At 43.0% G+C, this 22,443-nt stretch overlaps 1 protein-coding gene across 1 annotated transcript in view; it reads right to left on the bottom strand.

Moving 5' to 3' along the window:
- Nucleotides 1-6,612: 6,612 nt before the first annotated feature.
- CCDC93 (coiled-coil domain containing 93) overlaps nt 6,613-22,443 on the bottom strand; it is a 130,290-nt gene continuing 114,459 nt past the window's right edge. Inside the window, 5 exon segments of the mRNA XM_060262457.1 lie at nt 6,613-6,950; nt 7,554-7,667; nt 8,485-8,569; nt 8,763-8,800; nt 11,109-11,191. Of these exon segments, the coding sequence (XP_060118440.1) occupies nt 6,888-6,950; nt 7,554-7,667; nt 8,485-8,569; nt 8,763-8,800; nt 11,109-11,191 (383 nt within the window). The 3' untranslated portion in view covers nt 6,613-6,887.

Below are 22,443 nucleotides of genomic sequence, written 5' to 3'. Positions count from 1 at the left end.
TCCCACCATTATACCCTATGGGCCATTGAAATCAAAGGCAACATAGGGCATATGGCTCCGTTAACAGCGTCGGGCAGGGTCAAGAGCCTGGGGGTGCTGTTGGAGCCTTCACTGACAATGGAGGCCCAGATAGCAGCCACTGCCAAATCCGCTTTTTTTCATCTTAGGCGGGCGAGGCAGTTGGCCCCCTTCCTGGAACGTGACGACCTGGCAACAGTGATTCATGCTACGGTCACCTCGAGGCTGGACTACTGTAATGCCCTCTACATGGGGCTACCCTTGTGCCGGACCCGGAAACTGCAGTTGGTGCAGAACGCTGCTGCCCGGCTGTTATTAGGGCTCCCAAGATGGGAGCACATTCGGCCGGGGCTCCAGGGTCTGCACTGGCTGCCAGTAATATTCCGAGTCCGGTACAAGGTGTTGGTCATTACCTTTAAAGCCCTATATGGCCTAGGACCTGCCTACCTTAGGGACCGTCTCTCCCCACACGTTCCCCAGAGAGTACTACGCTCAGGTTCACAAAACCTGTTGGTAGTCCCCGGGCCAAAGGAGGCCCGCCTAAAATCCACCAGGGACAGGGCCTTCTCAACAACGGCACCTTATTGGTGGAACCAGCTGCCGGAAGAGGTGCGGGCCCTGCGGGATCTAGGGCAATTCCGCAGGGCCTGTAAGACAGTCCTCTTCCGGCAGGCCTATGACATCAACTGACAATGGAACATCTTGGATGGAACAAAATGTATTTATAGGCCGCCGGTTCTATTTTATCTTATTTTATCTTGTCTTTATTAATTTATGGTTTGATTGTATTTTTAAATGTTTTAAGCTGAAGTTGTTGAACTATCATGTTGTAAGCCGCCCTGAGACACTCAGGTGAGAAGGGCGGGGTATAAATCTTAATATAAAATAAATAAATAATTAGAGGCTACTGGGGGGCAGGGGATTTGAGGGAGAGCCCCTAAAACTGCAAGGAACCCGCAGGGGACTCTCCCCTACAAAACCCCCAAGTCCGAAAAAAGATTGGGCCAGGGGGTCCCATTCCTGGGGCACTCAAAGCCAAACCTAACTTCAAACCACAGAATCTCTATAGGATCCAAATGCACTACATCCATCTATCTACTATATAGATAGAGCCAAGTGGGCAGCCATGTTGGTCTGAAGCAGTAGAACAAAGCAGGAGTCAAGTGCACCTTTAAGACCAACAAAGTTTTATTCAGAAGGTAAGCTTTCGTGTGCTCCAAGCACACTTCATCAGATGAGGAATCGGGTACAGTGAGCAGGGCTATATATAGCTGGTAGGCAGTGGTTTAGAATGCAAAATGGTACAAATTTAAGGTCCAATGACAAAATAGTAAAATTAACAAATTGAGCAAACCTTTGATCTGGGTAGCATGAGTATAAGAAAGCAATAAAACAGTAATATGTCAAAATGTGGGAATGTCTGTTAATCATTCTAATTGTTATAAGCCTGGGCCAAAAAGAGAGCATTTCTTTTTCAGAAGTTTTCCCCATCCAACCAATTTACCTTTTAACATGTAACATATAGTTTGCTATTAAAAGAAAAGTACATAAAATATAGTGGAAGATGGGTTTAGTATACGCAATGAGATAAACAGCCAATATCCCTATTTGAGTGTGTCAATACAGCTAAAAGAGAAATAGTGATGTTCTTGTCCACCTGATTTACTATTTAACATGTAAACATGATTCTAGTTTGCTATTAGAAAAAAATAAAAATACAATAAAATATAGTGAAAAAGGTTTAAATATATGTAATGAGATAAACAGCCAATATCCCTATTTTGAGTATGTCAGTTCCAAAAATTATTCTGATACACTATTTTAAAAGAGAATACATTGGAATACTGTGGATGTATAACTATACTCAGTGAGAGTGGATTTAGCAACACACTGTTTACAGCTTGTCATGCGACTGTCACTTTCCAGACAGATGGAGAAACATGGAGGGAACAGAAAGAGAAGAAGGCAGCTATGATGCTTGGCACTGATGCTTGGCATTTTAATAGGTGTGTTTATACTTTGTTGGATTCCCTTCTTTGTCATAGAACTAATAAGCCCCCTCTGTTCATGCATCATTGCACCTGTCTGGAAAAGCATTTTTCTCTGGCTTGGCTACTCTAATTCTTTCTTCAATCCTTTTATGTATATAGCATTTAACAAAAATTACAACAATGCATTCAAGAACCTTTTTGTAAGACCAAGATAAAACACTCTCAGAAAGGAGAACATTCACATTTTGTATTGTACTATCCTGCTCTAGCACAGGCATTTTGCATTGAGTGAATTGCACAAGAGAACATAACCCATGTTTTAAAGTTAATCAATAATACTGAAGACTATGGAGGCAGCGCAAAAATGCAGCTCATTAGAATCTTCCACTGCCAAGCAGAGACAGGAATGTGGACCTAGACATCATTCTCCAGTATTTGCATAAGTATTGTGTAAAGGTGAATGTGAAGAACTGATCAGAGTCAGCTATGGAAGGTGACCACTAAGAATTTTTCCAATCAACTTCCCCCCAGTACCCCAGGCACACACATAACAGAAATCCTGTCAGAAAATATAAAGACTAGGCACCAGACAATTTTAAAACCACAGAATATTTATTGGTTCACAAAAGGCGAGGAAGAGGGATAAAATAATATTAATTAGCTGTTAATAAAACAAATCATTTGGCAGGCAGAAAGTTACTAACTGATCAATCTCGAAACACAGAGATTGGGAAGTTGAATTAATATAAGTATATATAACACTGGCAGGCTTTAGAACTATTCAAAAACTTTGGACAGGCAGGCAGTGCCTATTTGGCACTAGGAACACTATGCAGAGATGTTGGTATGCTCAAGCTTCACAAATCATAAAAATAATAAATCATCACTCACTCTTTGCCACTCACACTGAGGACTCCTGATTTGTGCCAGATAAATTTTCCCTCAGACATACACACTAGCATACAGGACTCACACCTTTTTAGAGCTAAAAAACCAGCCATTCACTCCTGGTGTGCCCCGCCCAGCTAGATTCCTAGTCTGAATCTTGGGATTCCTTTCTAGCCACCAGAATCCAGTCCTCCTTCCAGAGTGTTTGAGTGTTCTCAGTTTTACTAGGAGTCTGTCCTGTTGTGCTGACATATCCCCATATAGAGTTTCTCCTCACAGAAGGTGCCTGGTTTTGTCCCCCTTCTGACTAAAAACTCTCTCACAGCCCGAAGCTTAGCCAAGTGTCAAATCCTGCCCCTGGTTCCCCAAAATTAAAAGTCTTTATTCTTTATAAAGTTCCTTTTATTATAAGATTCAGGGTAATAGGTACAGACATCCTGTCTGAGTCAGATCTTGGGTGTCCCAGATCTTCCTCCAGTATTATAGGATAAACTACTAAGCAGTCACGCCCCCTTTCCCCAGCATAAAAAGATACATGAGCATATTTTCCCAAGCATTCTTTGAGTAGCGAACAAACCACTCAGGGCTACCATGTTAGATACATAGTTGTTACTTTTGCGACAGAAAACTAAACAACAGGTGGGTTACCATGGAATCTAAAAGGGTGGGAAGTGAAAGGGGAAGGAAGACACAGAAAGGACGAAAAGAGATAACAGTGTGAGACCAACACTGTATGTTTTCAGAGTAAGCAATGTTTTAACTCTTCATGGCACATTTATTTGACATGGCACATTTATTCCTTGAGTTCTGTCCACTCAAGGAACTCAGCCCCACTGGCTGTTCTCAGCTCCTTCCAGGTGCTTCACAACAACTGATTAGCTTCAGTACCCAGACTTCACTGGTCAGTACTCAAGCTCCAACTCCAACTAACTGAAAACTAAAACTAAAACTCTTCCCTCCAAGCCTCTCTCAATTTGCTACATTTTCATTACTATGGCTGTGGCCCAGCCAATCATTGCAAGCTGTTCCCAGCTTCCAGGCTAAGTTCATTACAGTGAGAAACAGAATTTTAGAGTCCAAATAAGTCACATGTAAAAGTCTCTGAAATAATATGCACATGTTAGCAAACTGTGGACTGTACTAGCAGATTTGCCATTTTTGGCAAATGCTTAATTTGCTAGGAGTGCAATTATGGTGGTAGGAATTTTGTTTTCAGTACATCTGAAGTACTGCAGAACACCAAACATCCTAAGGCAAGTAAGATAGCCATATATAAATAAAAGTATGTTTTAAAAAATAAAAACAGATTTCTTGCTTTATGCTGGCAGATTATTGTTCAGATAAAAGTATTTGTCATGTTGTTTGCAAGTGTTGAGCTATATAAAATATCTGGTTTGGAACAATCTGATGAATTTGTGGTTTCACCAGTGGAATGTTCAGGGTTGCTTGTCCCCTTTTCACATGTCACAGTGCTGCATCTACCTGCATACACCTGTTTGTAAGAAATATCCAACATGTCTTCACTTTGCAAATGAAACCAAGGACCAGAACCGGGATAAGTGTGGGGTTTAATTAATACGTTCAGCTGTATATGCACTAAACATAAATATAACAATAATTTTGCACTTAAAAAAACACATATAACTTCCTATCTGTCCCCAGGCAAGTCTTTGTAGGTTGTCCAGCTTTTTGCCCAGTTTGATCACTATCTAGAATGAAAATCATATTATTGTTTGGATCCAGAGACCCCTTTCCATGTTCTTAAATGTGTTACAGTGGGGAGGGAGTTAATATTCTGCTAATTTTGCCTTGTTCCTGATCTTGGCTCAATGCCAACTGCTGCTCTGGAAGGTTCTTCAACAGAAAAGAGGGTACTATAAATGGAGTGTACTAAAAAAGCTCTAGTGTGGAGATGTCTAGGGTAAACAGTAAGGCAAGTATCAGCTGCCTCTCTTCCAAAAATTGTGGAAAATGTCATAACAAGAAAACAAAACAAAAGGAAATGGCTGATAGCAAAGCAAAGATGTTTAACGGGGCAGGATCAGGCACAAACCAGACGTTGTTGGGCTGAGCCATGCTATTTAAGATTAGATAGAAGAGATACAAACTTTATAAAGGAAACAGACAAGCACAATTAATTCTTTTTTTAAAAAAAGTTAAAACATGCTTAAAACATTAGCACTCATTGGTCTTAAAGGTGCTTTAAGACCCCCATGAGATCCAGGGAACTGGGCAAAGGAAGTGCTGGCTCTTTTCTTCCTTTCCCAGGGTACCAAGGATGTGGAGGAACTTCAGCCAATAGAAGGAAGAGAGGCTTGGCTCAGTAGCTCTGCTGTGTGATCGAGAGAGCCTGGCAAAACAAGCTCTACATCCTCCCCAAGGTAGGAGCCTTAGCCAATGGAGAAAATAGAAGTTCTGCTCTGTAGCGCCTGTGTGACTGAGCAAGCCTTGCAAAGCAAACTATTAAGCAGAAGGAAGCAGACAACAGCCAGTTGCTCGGGGGGGGTGATAGGAGCCCTCTGGGGGGCTGATTCAATCCCCTGGCCACATTTGACCCCCCTGCATAGAAGTTACAATGAACATAGCTCACTCTTGGCCACTGAACCAACTTTTCTAAAATCCATTGATAATCATTTTAGTCTGTATACAACTTGCACAGTGAAAAAACCTGGGTGACTAGTTACCTCTTGTTCTTTTTAAACCAGTCTGTAAAGCACAGCATAAATTCTGTGGCATTGTAAACAGAGGTTTACAGGGTTGCCATAAATCAGCTGTGACTTGATGACACTTTCCACCACCATGTATTTGGGAGATCAGAGTTCTAAAATACCTGTTAATATCAGTGTTTATCTCTTAACCACGTATCTGTCCAAAATGCACTGGGTGAGAATTTCTGTTGGGAAACCAGAAAAGGGGTTGGGAAACCAGAGTAATTGTGGTCACAGATTTCAGGTTACTTAACACCCCAGTCCTCCCCCTGCAGAGATGGACAGGAAAATTCAGGTTTAGCCAGACAGAAGATAAACATTTACATAGGTATCAGTCTGAAAGGACCACACCTATAATGGTGCTTAGCTCCTTCCCACTATGCTGACCTGAAAAAGCTCCTTTTTATGTGATGTAGTATGCACAAGTGAGGTAGCATGCATGGCTGGAGCATACATCAGGGAGAAGATTAATACTCCTTGAACTCCTGGAAGGCACCTAAAAAGCATTATTTTATTTGGAATATGATCATTTTCTTTCCTTAATGAACTAGTGGGTGAATGCTGATTATTGCTGCTTATACACAGTACAGCAGTCATATTGTATCCCCACTGCTAACTTCTCTAGCAAAGGTGTATGGACTCAGCCACAGCATTTGCATTTCTTGAATCTATTACTGCAGACATCTAGAGCGCACAAATTTGAATTTCCTTTCAGGCCTGCAGTCACAAATGAGTTATTTCCAAAGCAAATGGAGAAATAATTTACATTCTGAAGAAATACCTGATCGTGCAGTCTGTGCTGTAGTAGATTCTGTGCAGATTTACAGGCTCCTGACCTATAAAACTCTACTGGAAATTCAGCAAGTCGCCATTCCTGTTTTAATCACAGCTAGCCACTAGCATCAAATTTTATCATCAAAAATGTTTACAGCAATATGCTTAGCTTGTTATAAAATAAAGAAAAAACTGTTCTTCATCAAGCTAATGCTAGTCACACAAATTCAGTATTCTGGGTACATCTGTTTATTCTTCCTTGTTTAAAACAGTATACAATTTTGTAATGTGCATAGATTTTTCTTGAAATGCTGACTAGCACAAAGGCAGATCAAAATAGGAAAGAATGCCATTCTTAAGTAATTGGAATCTTTCTGCACAAGAAACAAACAAGGCAAGATTCCCTTTTTGTTCTTTTGTATTACATCTTTACAGGTTAACTGTATAATTTTAGTCACTTGGATAGATCAAAAAGACAAAACCACTCATCGTACAAATGACACAAATATCACTGGCAGAAGTTCTTCAAGGCTTTCAGTTTGGACAAAAGCATTTCGTTTTTGCGGCATTCCTGTTGATACAAACAGATGGGAAATTTTCATCATTAAACAAGGAGATGTCTAGGGTAAATAGTAAAGCAAGTATCAGCTGCCTCTCTCTCAGAAATTGTGGAAAATGTCATAACAAGAAAACAAAACAAAAGGAAATGGCTGATAGGCAATATAGGCTGCCCAGTTCACTGGGCATATGTTGGAAGTTAGGTGGAAGACCTTGCCTTAAAAATTAAGTGAATATCTGAGAAGGAACCCTATCTATTTCTTCTTCAACTGGTTAGCCTTCAGTTACAACAGTTCAGTCTATTTCAATTCAACAACACATAACAATTAAAATTCCACCCAAGCCAATGGGGGAATTGGCTACATGTTATTGTGCATGACAAATCACTGCAGTAATTTATTCAACAACCCTGTAAAGTGCAACAATATTATTATCCACATTCTGCAAATGAGGACTGCAGACGAGACAGGATGGCCTATCTAAAACTCACCAAGTCTGTGGCTGAGTTGAACCAATATCCTGTCAGATTATAGCTCACTTTCTCAGTCCTGCTACTCAGAACCACTCAGATTTTCTACATAAGCTTTACCACTACTATAGTCATACTCTCTTTTACCTCTTTAAATTCTTTCACTGTTTTGAAGTAAAGTCTCTGTTTCTCTAGCAGCTCCAGGTATTCATCATTTAATTGATCTCTTCTCATTTTGTTTTCTTGTTTCTTTTTCTCCATCTGTTGAAAATGTGGTAAAGGACTAAGGTACCATGTAATGCATGACATCTAAGCAAGGTCTTCCAGTAGACACTATTTTTTTTTAAATGGCTGTCTCATATTGCTACAGATCCCTACTCCTTCAGATAGGAGAAATATGGTGGTACCTAAACATTAGGACAGCAAACAAGAACAGAAACAAAGGAAGCACCAGCTTCTACCATGTTAAGGGATAGTGCTGTGTATAAAGCTAGCTTGTTCTTCAAATTTAAGCACTCCTGCCCCAATGATTCTTTTGGCCAAGATATGCCAGAATGATTTTCAAATTGAACATTCTTCAATGTAGCATGCACAAGAGACAGCAAGAATAGATCTGTAGGAGTATTTGCAGACACTTCAAGGTAGCAAGCTTCTCTCTTATTTCTTTTCATTTAATATACTGCCAACTGAAGAACCAATTAATTAAAGCTCAAGATTTACTTTAAGCAAGAGGCAAATCTGTGTTTGGATACAAGATGCTCTGGGTTGCTGCCATGCTAGCAGTTAAATTTGAGAAAGACTTTGTGGAGAATCCAAATGACACTGCCAATCCACCACATTTATCCCTACTGTCCACTCATGTGTTTCCAAATTATTTGTTTTTAGCAATTTTTAACAGAATTGCGGAGCCAATCTGTCCAATTGCACTACTGGAATTCTTAAGACAACTGTTCCTTTAAATATTGTTACAAGACATAGAATGGAACTATATACCTAGCACTCCATTAATTTGTACCACCTAACTACTACTTAAGTTTCCAAAAAATGCCAAAATTCTGAAAAAGAAAAATAATCTGACCTTTATTCGATTCTGCTTAATTCCCTCTACAATCTGTTCCATCTGCCGCAAAAACTGCTCTCGGGCACTGGAAGAAGACATGGCTCTGAAAGACAAATGGGCAGTAACAGGAAAGAAGTTAGGCAGCCCTCCATGGTTTAGGATACAAGGATAATTTTCAAAATGTATCTTGCAAACAAGGCTGGACCTTCATAGAGTACACCAAGTAGTCATATTGTGCTACAGACAAGTGAGAACTTAAGAGCATTTTTTCTGGCAGGAAAAGACAGACTACTTACAGTTGGAAATTGTCATGAATTGAATTCAGCAAGTTAACCTGGTGAAGACAAAATGATTAAAAGCTTTCATGTCAAAAATTTCCTTAAAATATATTCTAGGAAATGCAAGCAATAGAATTGGATTAGCAGCTGTTATCTATTTGTTTACACAAGAATGTATAATTTTCCCTCACTGGATTGTTTAGCAGTTGATAACTGGCTGCTGGAAAGCAAGTTCTGTTTCAGATCATACTGGGTAATGGGAAACCTTCACTGATTTATCACTGGCATTAAGAGAGAATGTTGATGTGCGACTAAGCCATCGAGTATCACAAAACCAGTACCGATTTCTTACTTAGCACTGCTCCACCCCCAGGGCAAGCAATAGATTTCCCACCAGTTGCTCTGTGGGTGCATTTTGAGGCATGGCTCCCTCCAGCTCCCCTTGCGTTTTCGTTGATTTCAAACAATTTTATTAGTAACATATGGTAATAAATTTCAATTTCTTACATCATTAATAATTACTTTTTTAAATCTATCTGTAAAGATAATTTTCAACTAGATAGATTCACAAAGTAGTCATATCTTCTCAAGAAAAAGTCATGCATATTCAACCATACTCAATTACAAGAATAATAGTCCTCTCATCAAAGAATATTCTTAAGTTCACATCTGGTGTTGCTCTCATCTCATGTAGAAAGAGAGAGTCATAATTAAACCTGCAAAAATCATGTGTAGAGAGAAAGAAACCATATGGTCTCCATGCTAAATTTTCATGTAAATAATTTATGGCACTTGACTCTAAAAAGAGTTTCATTCTGCAAAGACCTTGCAAAATGATGGCAGCTTAATGTTTTAAATAAAGCTTAGTTTCCCCAAACGTGATTCTCAGTCAGGGCCTGCAACAGCATACCCTGAGATAAGGCAGCTACTGGGGCCCAGGACCTCTAGTGGGCCCACTGCTGCTGACACCCACATTAATGTCCTTCCCCCTGCCTCCTTGGATATGTAGCACTGCTAGAGAAGGGAATGTAGATGGACCATACAGCTAGGTGCTCCAGGTGGCAACAGCACTACCAGCTGGACCTACTGCCCAGTGCCACTGGTGAAAGGCCACACAGCAGTGGGAGAGCTTGTGAGTGGCCAGGGAAGGACACACAGTCATGTGGAGAACGTAGGTAGATAAGCAAGAAGAGGGTGTAGTACTGGGTACTGGAGGGGTCTTGTATACTTTCTGCCCAGGGCCCCCACACCTGGATCCAACCCTTTCCGCAGATCTTTAAATACCAAACACTTAAGCATAAATAGCTTAAATATTTTATTTTGTGTGTGTTGCTACTGCTCAGAATGTATGGACCACCAATAGTATACCAGACTCGGTAGAACAGAAGTAACACCTCCTTCTGGTCTCCCAGTGATCTCTCCACCATTGCTACGACCCCATAATGCTGGCTTCAAAAACAGAAAACGCACTTCAAATCTGTTTTCACAGGCTTGGGTCCTCATTCATCTGAGCCCCCTCCACTGCAGAGCACATACCCTGCTTGCACTGGACACTTCTACTGATGCCAAGACCAGTATTTTTTCATCAGCTGAGAAGTGTCTAGCACGACCCACTCACCAATGAAGGAGCACAAATGGAAAGAAGATATAGGATTCAAGCTATAGTCATAAGAGCTAAAGCCTATGTTAAAAAACCATGCTACAAAGCTAGTACTAAAAATCCCACAGATTCTCAACTTACTATGCTTTTATAACCAGGAAACCAGGACTGGCATGGGCATGGGCTGAAAAAATGGAGGTCTGTGGAGATTCTTTGTTTGTGGGGTTTATGAACCACAAACCTTCATGGATTTTCCCATTTAACAGAACAGGTCATGGTTTATTGGGTTCATGAATGGAAGGCATTCAAAATGCCTTCCCTTCACTTACTAAGGTGCAGTTCTAGGAGTGAAGGGAAGGGAATGATTGCCTTCCCCTTCTGTCCTGGAAGTGTGCCACCACTGCAGTGTGATTGAGGAAGGGAAGGAGACGTAATTAAATATGGCCCCCCTTTCACTCTCTAAACTTGTGCTGCAGCAGTAGCATGCTTCCACAAGTGAAGGGAAGGCAATTTGTGCCTCAGCAAGGGAAGGCAAGGCAATCCTCGGCACCAGTGTGTCTGGTTCATTAACTGCTCCCATGGACCACAGAAAACACTGTGGGAAACATGGTAGTTTATGGGTGGCTTGGGACTGGTGTGACCGCATGGACCAGGTCCTGGTCCTTGACAAAATTTGGTCTGTGAGCCAGTCTGTGCCTATTCCTAACCAAGTAAAGTAAGTTATATAAGATACACATTTTGATCAGTCAAAACCAGCAACTTACCTCTTTTTCTAAATATACCTTCTTATCATCCAGCGTGTTGTACAGAGTGAAGAACTGCTTAGTTTCTTTATGAGTTGCTGATACTGCAAACAAAAAGTCTAATAAAACTACAGCAGAACAAATAAAGATAATGAGTGCCTAAAATATCCCCCCCAAATTAGAATACTTTGAACATGATTAATGAAAGCCTCTTTATTGCACTGAATAGTGAATGATTGAATAAAGCAGATTTTGTCACAAGTCTATCTAAATTTAAAATATAGGGTAATCTAAGTGATAGATCTCACTATAAGCAAGGTTTGGCTGGCCCTGCCACTTTGTCACTCAAATGTACAGTCAAGCATAGTATCTTCTTTTAACACAAAGTTCTGTAAAGTTTGAGGGCCCCTTTGGATCCCTAGCCAGTGCAGGAGAAATTTTTGCCAAGATTTTGTATACTATTAACATGGTTTTAAGAGAGGAAATGAGAAAAACGTATTTTTTTTAATTATTACTCAAAAATAATAAACTATCTACCTACTCAAAACTTATTGCTGTCCAAAGAAATAAAACATATAGAGGTCTATTACAGATAACACATCTTATAGAAATAAGGATAAGAAGGGAATATTTTTGCAGCAGAAAAATATTCAACAATAGGAGACCACAATATAATAAATTTATTTTGTCTACCAAATTCAATAGGAATTGATGCAGTACTAATTTTTCCCATTATAAAAACGTCCCATAATTTATTGATTCATTGTTCAATTGTAGGTATTGAAGAGTCTTTCCACTTTGCTGCAAGTAAAAATTTAGCAGCTGATAACAATATCACCAACCTTTCAGAATCTGTTTTATCTAGAATCACAGAGTTGGAAGGGACCTCCAGAGTCATCTAGTCTAACCCCTGCACAATCTAGGGGTCTTGGTGGACCATATGCTGAACATGAGTCAACAGTGTGATGCGGTGGCTAAAAAGGCAAATGCAATTTTGGGCTATATCAACAGAAGTATAGTGTCCAGATCTCATGAAGTGATGGTATTGCTTTACTCTGCTCTGGTAAGGCCTCACCTGAAGTATTGTGTTCAGTTTTGGGCACCACCTTTTAAGAAGGATATTAACAAGCTGGAATGGGCCGAAAGGAGGGCAATAAAGATGGTGTACAAAGGAAACGAAGAGATGGCGGAACTGCTTAGTAATCACAGCAATCCTTTCTAAATGTTCCAAGACTGACTGTTTGATGATTTGTTCTAAAACTTTTCCAGGGATAGACATTAAGTTGATGGGCCAGATCGTCCTTTTCCCCCTTCTTGAAGATGGAGACAACATTTGCCCACCTCCAATCTTCTCTCACCTCTCATGTTCTCCAAGAATTCTCAAAAATAATAGCCAGAGGCTCAGAAATTACATCTGCAAGCTCTTTTAGAACCCTTGGATGCAGTTCATCCGGCCCTGAGGATTTAAGTTTCATTTAAAGAAACTAGGTGTGTATGTATTACCCCTATGCTGATCCTAGTTTGGAACTTCATACCCTCCTTTTATGTTCTGTTTTTGCCATGTTGAGCACTGTTTCCCTCAGAAGACTAAGGAAAAGGAGGAACTGAGCAGTTCCGCCATCTCTTCGTTTCCTGTTACAATTTCACTTTCATGCCCTCGCAATGGATCTACTATGTCCTTATTCTTTTTCTTACTCTGAATATAAGAAAAGAATCCTTTTTTGTTGTTTTTAGCATCCTTGGCCAGCCTAAAGATGCTAAAAACTAGTTGTAGGGCAGGCCAATATTCTAAAAGAACTATTTCAGATATATTCTCTAGATGGACCCTGTAATCTGTTCTATTTGAGAAAGAATTAGGTCCCCAAAAGCATACATTTTAGAACACACCCACCAATGATGCAGAAAGTCAGAAGAACATCCACATAACTTCCAGTATTTATCAGAACTAGATTTATATATTTTCTGAAGATGGCATGGTGATAAGTACCATCTATGAGCCAATTTAAAATATTGATAATGAATGGAGAAAATATGGGATAAATTACTATTATTTATCTGCTGATGGATGACCGGCCTGCCTCCGCCCCAGAAAAACTGGCCCCAGCGTTACAAGCCGTGGCGGAGTGGCTCAGGCTGAGTCATCTGAAGCTGAATCCAAGGAAGACAGAAGTCCTTCATCTGAGTCACGGTGGCCTGGGAAGGGAAATCCCTCTACTAGTCTTTGATGGGGAGCCACTGATATCGGCGCCTAAAGTCAAGAGCTTGGGGGTGCTACTGGAACCCACATTGGCTATGGAGGCCCAGATAGCAGTTACTGCGAGATCCGCCTTTTTCCATCTTAGGCAGGCACGACAGTTGGCACCCTTCCTAGAGCACAGCGACTTAGCAACAGTGATTCATGCAACGGTCACCTCGATACTGGACTACTGTAATGCCCTCTACATGGGGCTGCCCAAGTCTTGAATCTGGAAGCTGCAGCTGGTGCAGAATGCTGCAGCCAGGCTGTTACTGGGTCTCTCTATTCGGGATCATGTACAGCCAGGGCTGCGGATGCTGCATTGGCTGCCAATAGTGTTCCGGATTCGCTACAAGGTGCTGGTTATTACCTTTAAAGCCCTATATGGCCGAGGACCTGTCTACCTTAGGGACCGTCTCTCCCCATACATTCCCCAAAGGGTACTTAGATCTGGATCACGAAACCTATTAGAAATCCCCGGGCTGAGAGAGGTGAGATTGAAGGCTACCAGAGAACGAGCCTTCTCTATTGCGGCCCCCCACTGGTGGAACCAACTCCCAGATGATGTTAGAGCCTTGTGGGACCTTGCCCAATTCCGCAAGGCCTGCAAAACAACATTATTTCGAATGGCCTTCAACTAAAGCACAGAACTGCTCAACATCATGGTATGGAACTTAGCACCAAAACTGTTGTTTTATAATTGTTTAGTATTTTAAATTGCAACTGTTTAATTTTAACTGATATTATTGTAATTGTTTTTATACTGCTTTATGGTTTTACTGTTCAATATATTCAATGTTGTTAGCCGCCCTGAGCCTGCTTCAGTGAAAAATTATATGAAAAATAAATAAATAATAAAAAAATAAATAGAAGCCCTCCAAATACTAGGCCAAATACTAAGCATATTTTCCATTATTGGAGTCAAGTAATGAAATGATGATCTACTATGTTTAGAATTCCAGCAAAAATCAGTTGGAGTGAGAGGATAAGTTAATGACACCTCAATCTGCAGCCATCCAAATGAACAGTCTTCTGAAAACATACGTATAAGGTTTGTTAAAACAGCTGCATAATAATAATGTAGGAGGTTCAGAAGTGCTAAACCACCTTCTCTAGGGTCTTTGTATAAAATAGTAGCAGAGATCCTAGAGGTTTTGTGAGCCCAAAAACATTATTTAGTGATGCTTGTCAGAAATTTTGGCAAAATAAATGATTTCAATAAATGCAAACCATCAGCTAATGTTAATTTTAATGTATGCCAAGTTGGTTTACGCAGGTCGCTTAAGATGCTTTCCCTCTTTTGTCTGGACACAGATCTAGTCGTTAACAGGGACAAGTCTAAAATTATAGTCTTCACCAAAAGATTTAGAGAAATGAATTGGCGTTTTAATGATGAAAAACTGAAACAAGTCAAAACATACAAATATCTGGGGGTTGTTTTTCATCACACAGGATCTTACCAAGGGCACATTGAAAACGTACACTGTAACGCCCAACGCACGGCGCTCGCTCTGCAGGAGTTTTACACCTCCAAGGGCGCTTATAACGCCTTAGCGGCGATTAAGGTTTATAACGCTAAGGTTATACCCCAATTAATGTACGGAGCTGAGATTTTCCTGTATAACAAAATAACCAAATTGGAGATGGTTCAATCGAAGTTTGTACGATGTATCCTTCAGGTGCCAAAATATGCCTCATCTATTGCAAACAGGCTGGAAACGGGGCTTCCAAGCCTCTCCACAGTAATGTGGAATAGAGGTTTGAGTCTCCTTTTAAGAGTGCTGGCCAATCCGGATGACATTGTACACCAAATCTTCTACGACTCATTTGTCAGCAATTGGTTGAGGAAATTAAATTCCAAATTAGAGGAATGTGATCTGAATATTGATTCCCTAGCCCTCATGTTCAAGAACGGGGCAAAAGAAATTATCAGAGACCGATTACTGGAATTGGAGTTAAAACAATCTCTGGCCAAAGTTGGGGGGATGTATATCCCAACCTTTTTTACAAGTGACCTTAAATGTGCCAGGTATCTAGAAAAGATACAGCCAATTAAGATCAGGCGGATGCTGTCCTTGGCACGCCTGAACATTCTGGACACAGCAGTACTGAGGGGCCGTTTCCACAAGATCCCGTTAGAAGACAGGATCTGTCCGTGCGGCCTGGAGGAGGTCGATACGGTTTCCCACCTTATTCTGAACTGTCTTTTCCATACAGAGGCAAGGTACAGACTTTTGCGGAACCATCTAATGCTAGCTGAATCTTTAAATCAGGCCCAAACCATTTACTTCCTCTTAGGGGATGGGAGTGATCAACTTTCTTTGGATCTTGCTAAGTTTCTATATGTTACCGACCTTGACAGGAAGAAATTTAATGCTGTCTGTATTTGAAAGAAGATGCTTTTAGTTAAGTGTTGCCTATGTCAGCTAATTTTATTACCACTTTGATGGATGTACAAGTTTTATATTGTTATGTTATACTTCAACTTGGTGTTGTGTTGTACTGTTATTGATGAGTTGTGTTGTTGCTGTCGATTGGCCTAGAGCCGCAATAAACTGACTGACTGACTGTATGCCACTGATTTAAAACTGACTGAATTTCTTTATAAATTTTCTTATAGTTGAATTCATATAAATCAGTTAGTTTAAGGGGAATGTTAACACCTAGATATTTTCATGAAGTTTTAATCTAATTGTACAAAAAGGATTGCTGTAATAATGCAGTTTGACTACTAGTTAAAGTTAGATATAATAGATATCTGATTTAGAAACATTTACAGTTAAACCTGAGAGTAAACCAAAATTTGTGAGAAGGGGTTGAAGAGCCGCAAGAGTTTTATCTGGATCGATGATATATATGACCGTATCATCTGCATAGAAGCAAACCTTATGCTGAAAGGAGCCAGTAATTCCTCGAATAGCGGAGTCCTGACAAATAGCTTCATTCAGTAGCTCCATGGCTAAAGCAAAAAGAAGGGGTGACGGGACAACCCAGTGGAGATGTAAATGGGAGCTGAAGTGCTCCCATTTATATAAAGTTTTGCAGATGGATATATAAGATGTTTAAGGTCTCATGGATATTATGTTATATATCTGCCTGGGATAAAGCAATATAGGGGCAATATAATCAGTAATGACTGACTGAAGACGGTTTGCCATAATTTTAGTAAAAAGTTTTGAATCACAATTCAACAGGATAGTTGGTCTGTATGAAGCTGGATCTGAAGTATCTTTTCCAGGTTTCGTAATAGTAGTAATATGTGCCTCATTCCATGAGGAAGGGCAATGTTGAATCTGAATAATATGATTACACAAAATTGTTAATGGAGTTGTCAGTTCTAATTTAAAACATTTATAAAATTCAATTTTGAATCCATCTGGGCCTGGAGTTGTGACGGATTTCATTTGAGAGATCGCTTGAGTAATCTCTGTAAAGGTGATTGGTTCATCTAAGATCTTTTTACGTTGCATAGTAAGTTTTTTTTGTTAAAATTGTGATCCTTTAAAATTTATTTATATCATTTACAGATGATGTATTTGAAGAATAAAGCTTTTAATAAAAATCAGCCATCAGTGAAAGAATTTCTAGAGACTGATAGGTTCTAGCACCATCTTTGCGAGCTTTGCGAGCCTTTTGTTGTTGGACTCTCCATTTTAAAGGTCTTGGGAGTACAATGCTAAAATTTCCCTTTTAAATATAATAAATTAGCCTCTATCTGATTTGTCTCGAGTGATTCAAAGCTTTTTCTTTCTTGTAGCAATTTTTTGTAAATTTTTCTAGAGCATGGTTTTTTGTGTTGTAATTCAAGTGTTTTAATGCAGTCTAATATATCATTAATATGGAGTGGTTTTTTTTCCTTTTTCAATGCACTAGAAATTGAAATTAAAGAACCCCTCAAAAGTAGCTTTAAAGGCATCCCATGTAACCTTCAATCAGTCTGGATTTAATATCTTCCCTTAATAAAACTGATGTATTTAGGACCCAATTATGTGATCGTTTGGCCTGATCTGTATTACAGAATATTAAATGTAAGAGAGTATGATCAGTCCATATAACTAGACCAATATCTATTGATTTAACATTTTCAATTAGTGAAACTAAAATGTAATCTATCCTAATATAAGCTTGATGTTTCCCCAAATAAAAAGTATAATATCTTTCAAAACCATGGAGATACCTCCATATATCACACAGATTGAATTTGTTAAGCAACCCATCAAGTTTGGTAGGTCTCCTAGTTATATTTTTGGTTTTGGATTTGAGGGGTTTAGATCTAAGTACAACTCTAGAACAGTATTAAATTTCCCTCCAAGAATAATCCGTCCCTCATAAAAAGATGCAAGACTGAGAAAGACTTTTTTTTAAAAAAGAAATCTGTGTAGTATTAGAAGCATACAAGATTAGAAGAGTAAAAACAGGTTGCTTACCTGTAACTGATGATCTTCGAGTCGTCATCTGTGCAGTCACACACATGGGGTTTTCCACCTGGAAACGAACCTGACCTCGGAGAAATCAAAGCTAGCCTAGGCATTTATTTTGGCGCGCATTCCCTCTCAATCTGGGGAGCAGGCATCTACTGCGCATGCCTGGAGCGAAGGGAAGGCACTCCACCCACCCAGTTTCTTCTAGCTGCTGTATAGAGAAAAATTATTAGTAGAAAGAATAAACCAGCAGCGGGGAAGGCTGGGCGGGTGTGTGTGACTGCACACATGCCACTCGAAGATCACCAGTTACAGGTAAGCAACCTGTTTATCTTCATCGTGGTCTCTGTGCAGTCCCACACATGGGTGACTGGTAAGCTGGAGTGCACGGAGGTGGGTGCTGGTTCTGTAATAAAAGAACACATGTTAAACATGCATATAAATGATAAGAAATATTGTACTTACAGGGCATGGGGCTGGAGGCATCAGTCAAAAATGGAGTGAAGCACAGCCTGCCCGAAGGATACGTCACGCCAAGAATGAAACTACTTTTGGCAGTAAAGTAGGGTCAGGGCGTAACACCACTCTGTCATGGTGGAAGACAGTGTATGGGGGATCCGTCCGAAAGGCACAAACGTCACTGGCTCTCCTGCCAGATGTGAGTGCCACCAGCAACGCCATCTTCCATGACAAGAGATGCAGTGGAATGGATGCCATCGGCTCTAAGGGGAGTTTCATCAACTGGCTTAGAACAAGAGATAAACTCCATATGGGTTGCAGTTGGCGAACTGGAGGATGAAGATGCAGACTGCCCTTTAAGAAGGCTTTTGTTGTGGAATGAGAGAAGACAGTGTGTCCTTCAATGTGTGGATGAAGGGCTGAAATAGCAGCAAAGTGAAACTTTAGAGAGGAGTAGGCCAGACCTGAGTTTGACAGAAACAAGGTGTACGTCAGAATTTGAGCTATAGATGATGATTCAGGAAGAAAGTTGTGTTGAGCAGCATACGCTGAAAAGCACTTCCACTTTTGTGAGTAGGATTTTCTAGTGGCAGGCTTTCTGGCGTTGAGAAGGACATGGTGGACTTCTGTGGGAAAATCCAGAAACTGACTTTAGTCAGTTGCAGAAGTCCTGGGTCGGGGTGTAGGACTTTGCCGTCTTGTTGAGAGATTAAGTCCCAAACTTGGGGAAAGCGATGAAACACATTGTTTGACAGAAGGAGGGTGGTGAACCATGGTTGGCGAGGCCACCAGGGAGTGATGAGGATACAGTTGGTCCGATCCAGTCTGATTTTCTGAACCGTTCTCGTTATCAGTGGGTTTGGAGGGAATAGGTAGTGGAGTGGTCCCGACCACGAGTGGAGGAAGGCATCTCCTGCGGATTGCGTGGATGGAGGGGCCCGAGTGTAAAAACATGGGCATTGAGCGTTGTCCAGAGAGGCAAAGATGTCTATGGCTGGAACCCCGAATGTCCTGAAGACTGTCAGAAGATAAATGCGGTTGAGGGTCCATTCGTGGTCGTTCACAAGGTGACGAGTTAGTGCATCCACTTGAACATTCTGGATTCCCAGCAGGTGTACAGCTTTTAGGAATATGTTGTGAACAATGCTCCAATGCCAGTGGGATAAGGACCACCTGCAAAGGCAAACAGAAGCAGTGCCCCCCTGACGATTGATATAAAACACAGTTGCCACGTTGTCTGAAGTGACCTGGATGTGCAGACCGTGAAGGAACGGCAGAAATGACTTGAGTGCTCTGTGGACCGCCAAGAGTTCTAGGCAGTTGATATGTAGAGATTTCTCATAGGCTGTCCACTGCCCTTGTACCGTTAGGGTCCCGAAGTGGGCTCCCCAACCCCATCTTGAGGCATCGGTTGTGACAATGGCCGATGGGGATGATCTTATGAACGGCATTCCTGCCAGAAGATGATGTTTCATTTTCCACCATTCGAGAGATGGAAGAATGTGGTGCGGAACGGTGAGTAGAGTCATTTGGTGTTGGCAATGAGTGTCAAGTCTGCTATGAATTACTCAATACCTGTATTAAGTTTGGTTCTGAAGTGAAGGAGTCTGGGTACTTTACAGTGTACACCGATTGCTGCTAGCTCACTTTCCTGCCCCCTCACTAGAGAGGCCTTTGTTGTGTAGTCTGCTTTGAAATGCTAACATGTGAAAAAGATAAGGGCGCCTTCCCAGCCTTGCTCTCTGTGGGAGAGACTTCGGCCTGGGAACGAAGGGAGTAGCATCCTAGTGCGAAAATGTGTTGCATAGATTACCCCCACCGTAGGAATTCCTTTCATCTATACCTTAAATGCTGGTTTAGTGCCTATGTATTTTAGTCCTTCAATCTCTGCCATGGTCTCTAGTTCTGTTTACAATAAACTTGTTACTCTGTTTCACCAAGAGACTCGTTATTGAATTCAGCCGACTTGACATTTTGAAGGACTACCCTATCTTGGAGTTCAACCTTTCCGGCAACTGAAAAGGCGATGTCCGAACAGTCTCCGGAGAACGGAGAACTCCCAACCAGAGTGGAGGGGGCCGAGACACCCTGGCACATCCATACTGCCAGAAGGACCGCGGCCTCCCCTCCCCAGTTTCAGCTGGTGGTGACCCCACGGCAATACCAGCCAAGGACCTCCACCACGCTGATGGATCAAGCCCCGATCTGACGGGAGGCGATCATGACCCGCCACACCAAGCGGGTCCAACTGGCCGAGGCCGCCGCCGCCAACCCGGGCGAGACGAGCGAAGGCGCCGGAGCTGCGGGGACTCAAGACCCCGGGAGTGGAGGCGAAGGAGCCGAGTGCGGAGCGGATGACGGAGGGGCGAGACCCAAGGACCAGACCGATGAGGATTACGAAACGTTTCGGGCGATGGTCCGCAGGGAGATTGACGGGGCGGTGAGAGACCTCAAGGACCAGATGCAGACCCTGACCGCGCAGCTGGGCAGAGCGCTGGGGGTGACCGGGGCTCGCCAGCAGCAGCCAGCCCCGGCGGGTCCGCGGGGACCCCCGGCTCAACCAGGCCCTGCCGCCCCTCCACCCGGAGCGGCCCCGCAAGCCCCAGCGGCGCCCCCTCCTGCCCCGGTCAAACAAAGAGACCTGGGGGGAGGCCGGGAGCTGGACGCCACGTTTGACGGAGACCCGGAGGAAGTGAACTACTTCGCGATCCAGGCGAACAGCTACATGTACTACTGGGGGGACCTATTCCCCGATGAGATGAGCCGCGTGGACTACCTCGGGTCGAAGCTGCGGGGCGCAGCGAAGAAGTGGTATGTGAGCCTATGCGAAACAAACAGCCCGGTCCTCCACTTCGTAAACACCTTCGTGCAAGCCCTACTGACCCAATACGAGGACCCCCTGCAAGAAGCCCGAGCGCTGGCGGCGCTGCGGAACATGAAGCAAGGGGCCCGATCCATCCGAGAGTACGCGGCCGACTTCCAGGCCAACGCCGCCCGGGCTCGGAATTGGAACGAGGTGATGAAGATCGAGCACTTCACCAATGGGCTGAACCCGAGCATCCTGGATAGGGCGCTCACGCAAGCCAGCCCCGATACCCTGGTGGGGTAGATTCAGCTGGCGGGGGAGGTGGAGACCAACCTGAAACGAGTGGCAATGCTGCGCCAAGCACTAGCCGCCGGCAGGGGAACGCCGAAAGCAGCCCCCGGGAAGGCTGAGCCACCTAAAGTCAAGAAGCCGGCGGCGGCTGCTCCGGGGGGGCCCCGACGTTGTTTCCGGTGTGGGGACCCCAACCATCTGGCCTCCGGCTGCCCCCAACCAGCCACCGGGGCTGCCCCACCGCAGGGAGCCACCCGCCCGGGCACCCCCGGCCCCAAAAAGACCACCGGCCGCCCTAAGGATGCGGCGAAGGGCAGCGCGCTCCTGGTGCAAGAGGACCTGCAGGAGGAGGAGGTGCGTCTGTCCGAGGAGCTGGCCGAGCTGGCGTGGGAAGAGGAGCCGGCGGGAAACGACGCCGACCTGCTTTGAACGGTGCCAACCAGCAGGTCGACCGGGAGGAGGCACCACTAACGGTGAGACCCATGGGAAGGTTGTACTTTATAGTGGTCAAATTGTTGAACCCAAAGCTAAAAAGGTTCCTACAGATCCGGGCCCTCATAGACTCGGGCTGTAATAGAGAGCTGATTTCCCCCAAGGTGGTGGAGGCTCTGGGGTTGGAATGCTTTCAACTGCCCCACCCCATGCACTTTGAACAGATGGATGAGTCAGTAATGGGGGGGGGAACCCTGCATGCAAGAGACTGAGCCGTGCCCCCTGGGGATTGAGGACCACTGGGACTCAGAGACGTTTGTGATCGCGCCCGCCTGCGGCTACCCCGTGGTCCTGGGAGTGGGGTGGTTGGAGAAGCACGAGCCTCTCATCCGCTGGAGAGCCCAGACCATCAGATTTCCCGACCCAAGTTGCAGCCAGCACCTTTGGCAAGCGGCATGGGGGCCACGAGCGCCAACCGCTCGGGAGAGGGCGTGCGTCCTGGTGGAAGAGGTGCACCATGTCCCGGACGCCTACCGCGACCTAATGGAAGTGTTTAGTGAACGGGAGGCCAACCAGCTACCCCCCCACAGGAGCACAGACTGTGCGATAGAACTGATCCCCGGGGAAAGCCTTCCCAGGGCCAAACTCTACCAAATGGGGTGGGCTGAGAAGAAGGAGTTGCGTAAATTTCTAGACTTGAACTTGAAAAGG

The sequence above is a fragment of the Heteronotia binoei genome, chromosome 21 (genome assembly GCF_032191835.1).
Source record: "Heteronotia binoei isolate CCM8104 ecotype False Entrance Well chromosome 21, APGP_CSIRO_Hbin_v1, whole genome shotgun sequence".
Lineage (NCBI taxonomy): Eukaryota > Metazoa > Chordata > Lepidosauria > Squamata > Gekkonidae > Heteronotia > Heteronotia binoei.
This window is presented reverse-complemented; position numbering and strand designations above follow the sequence as displayed.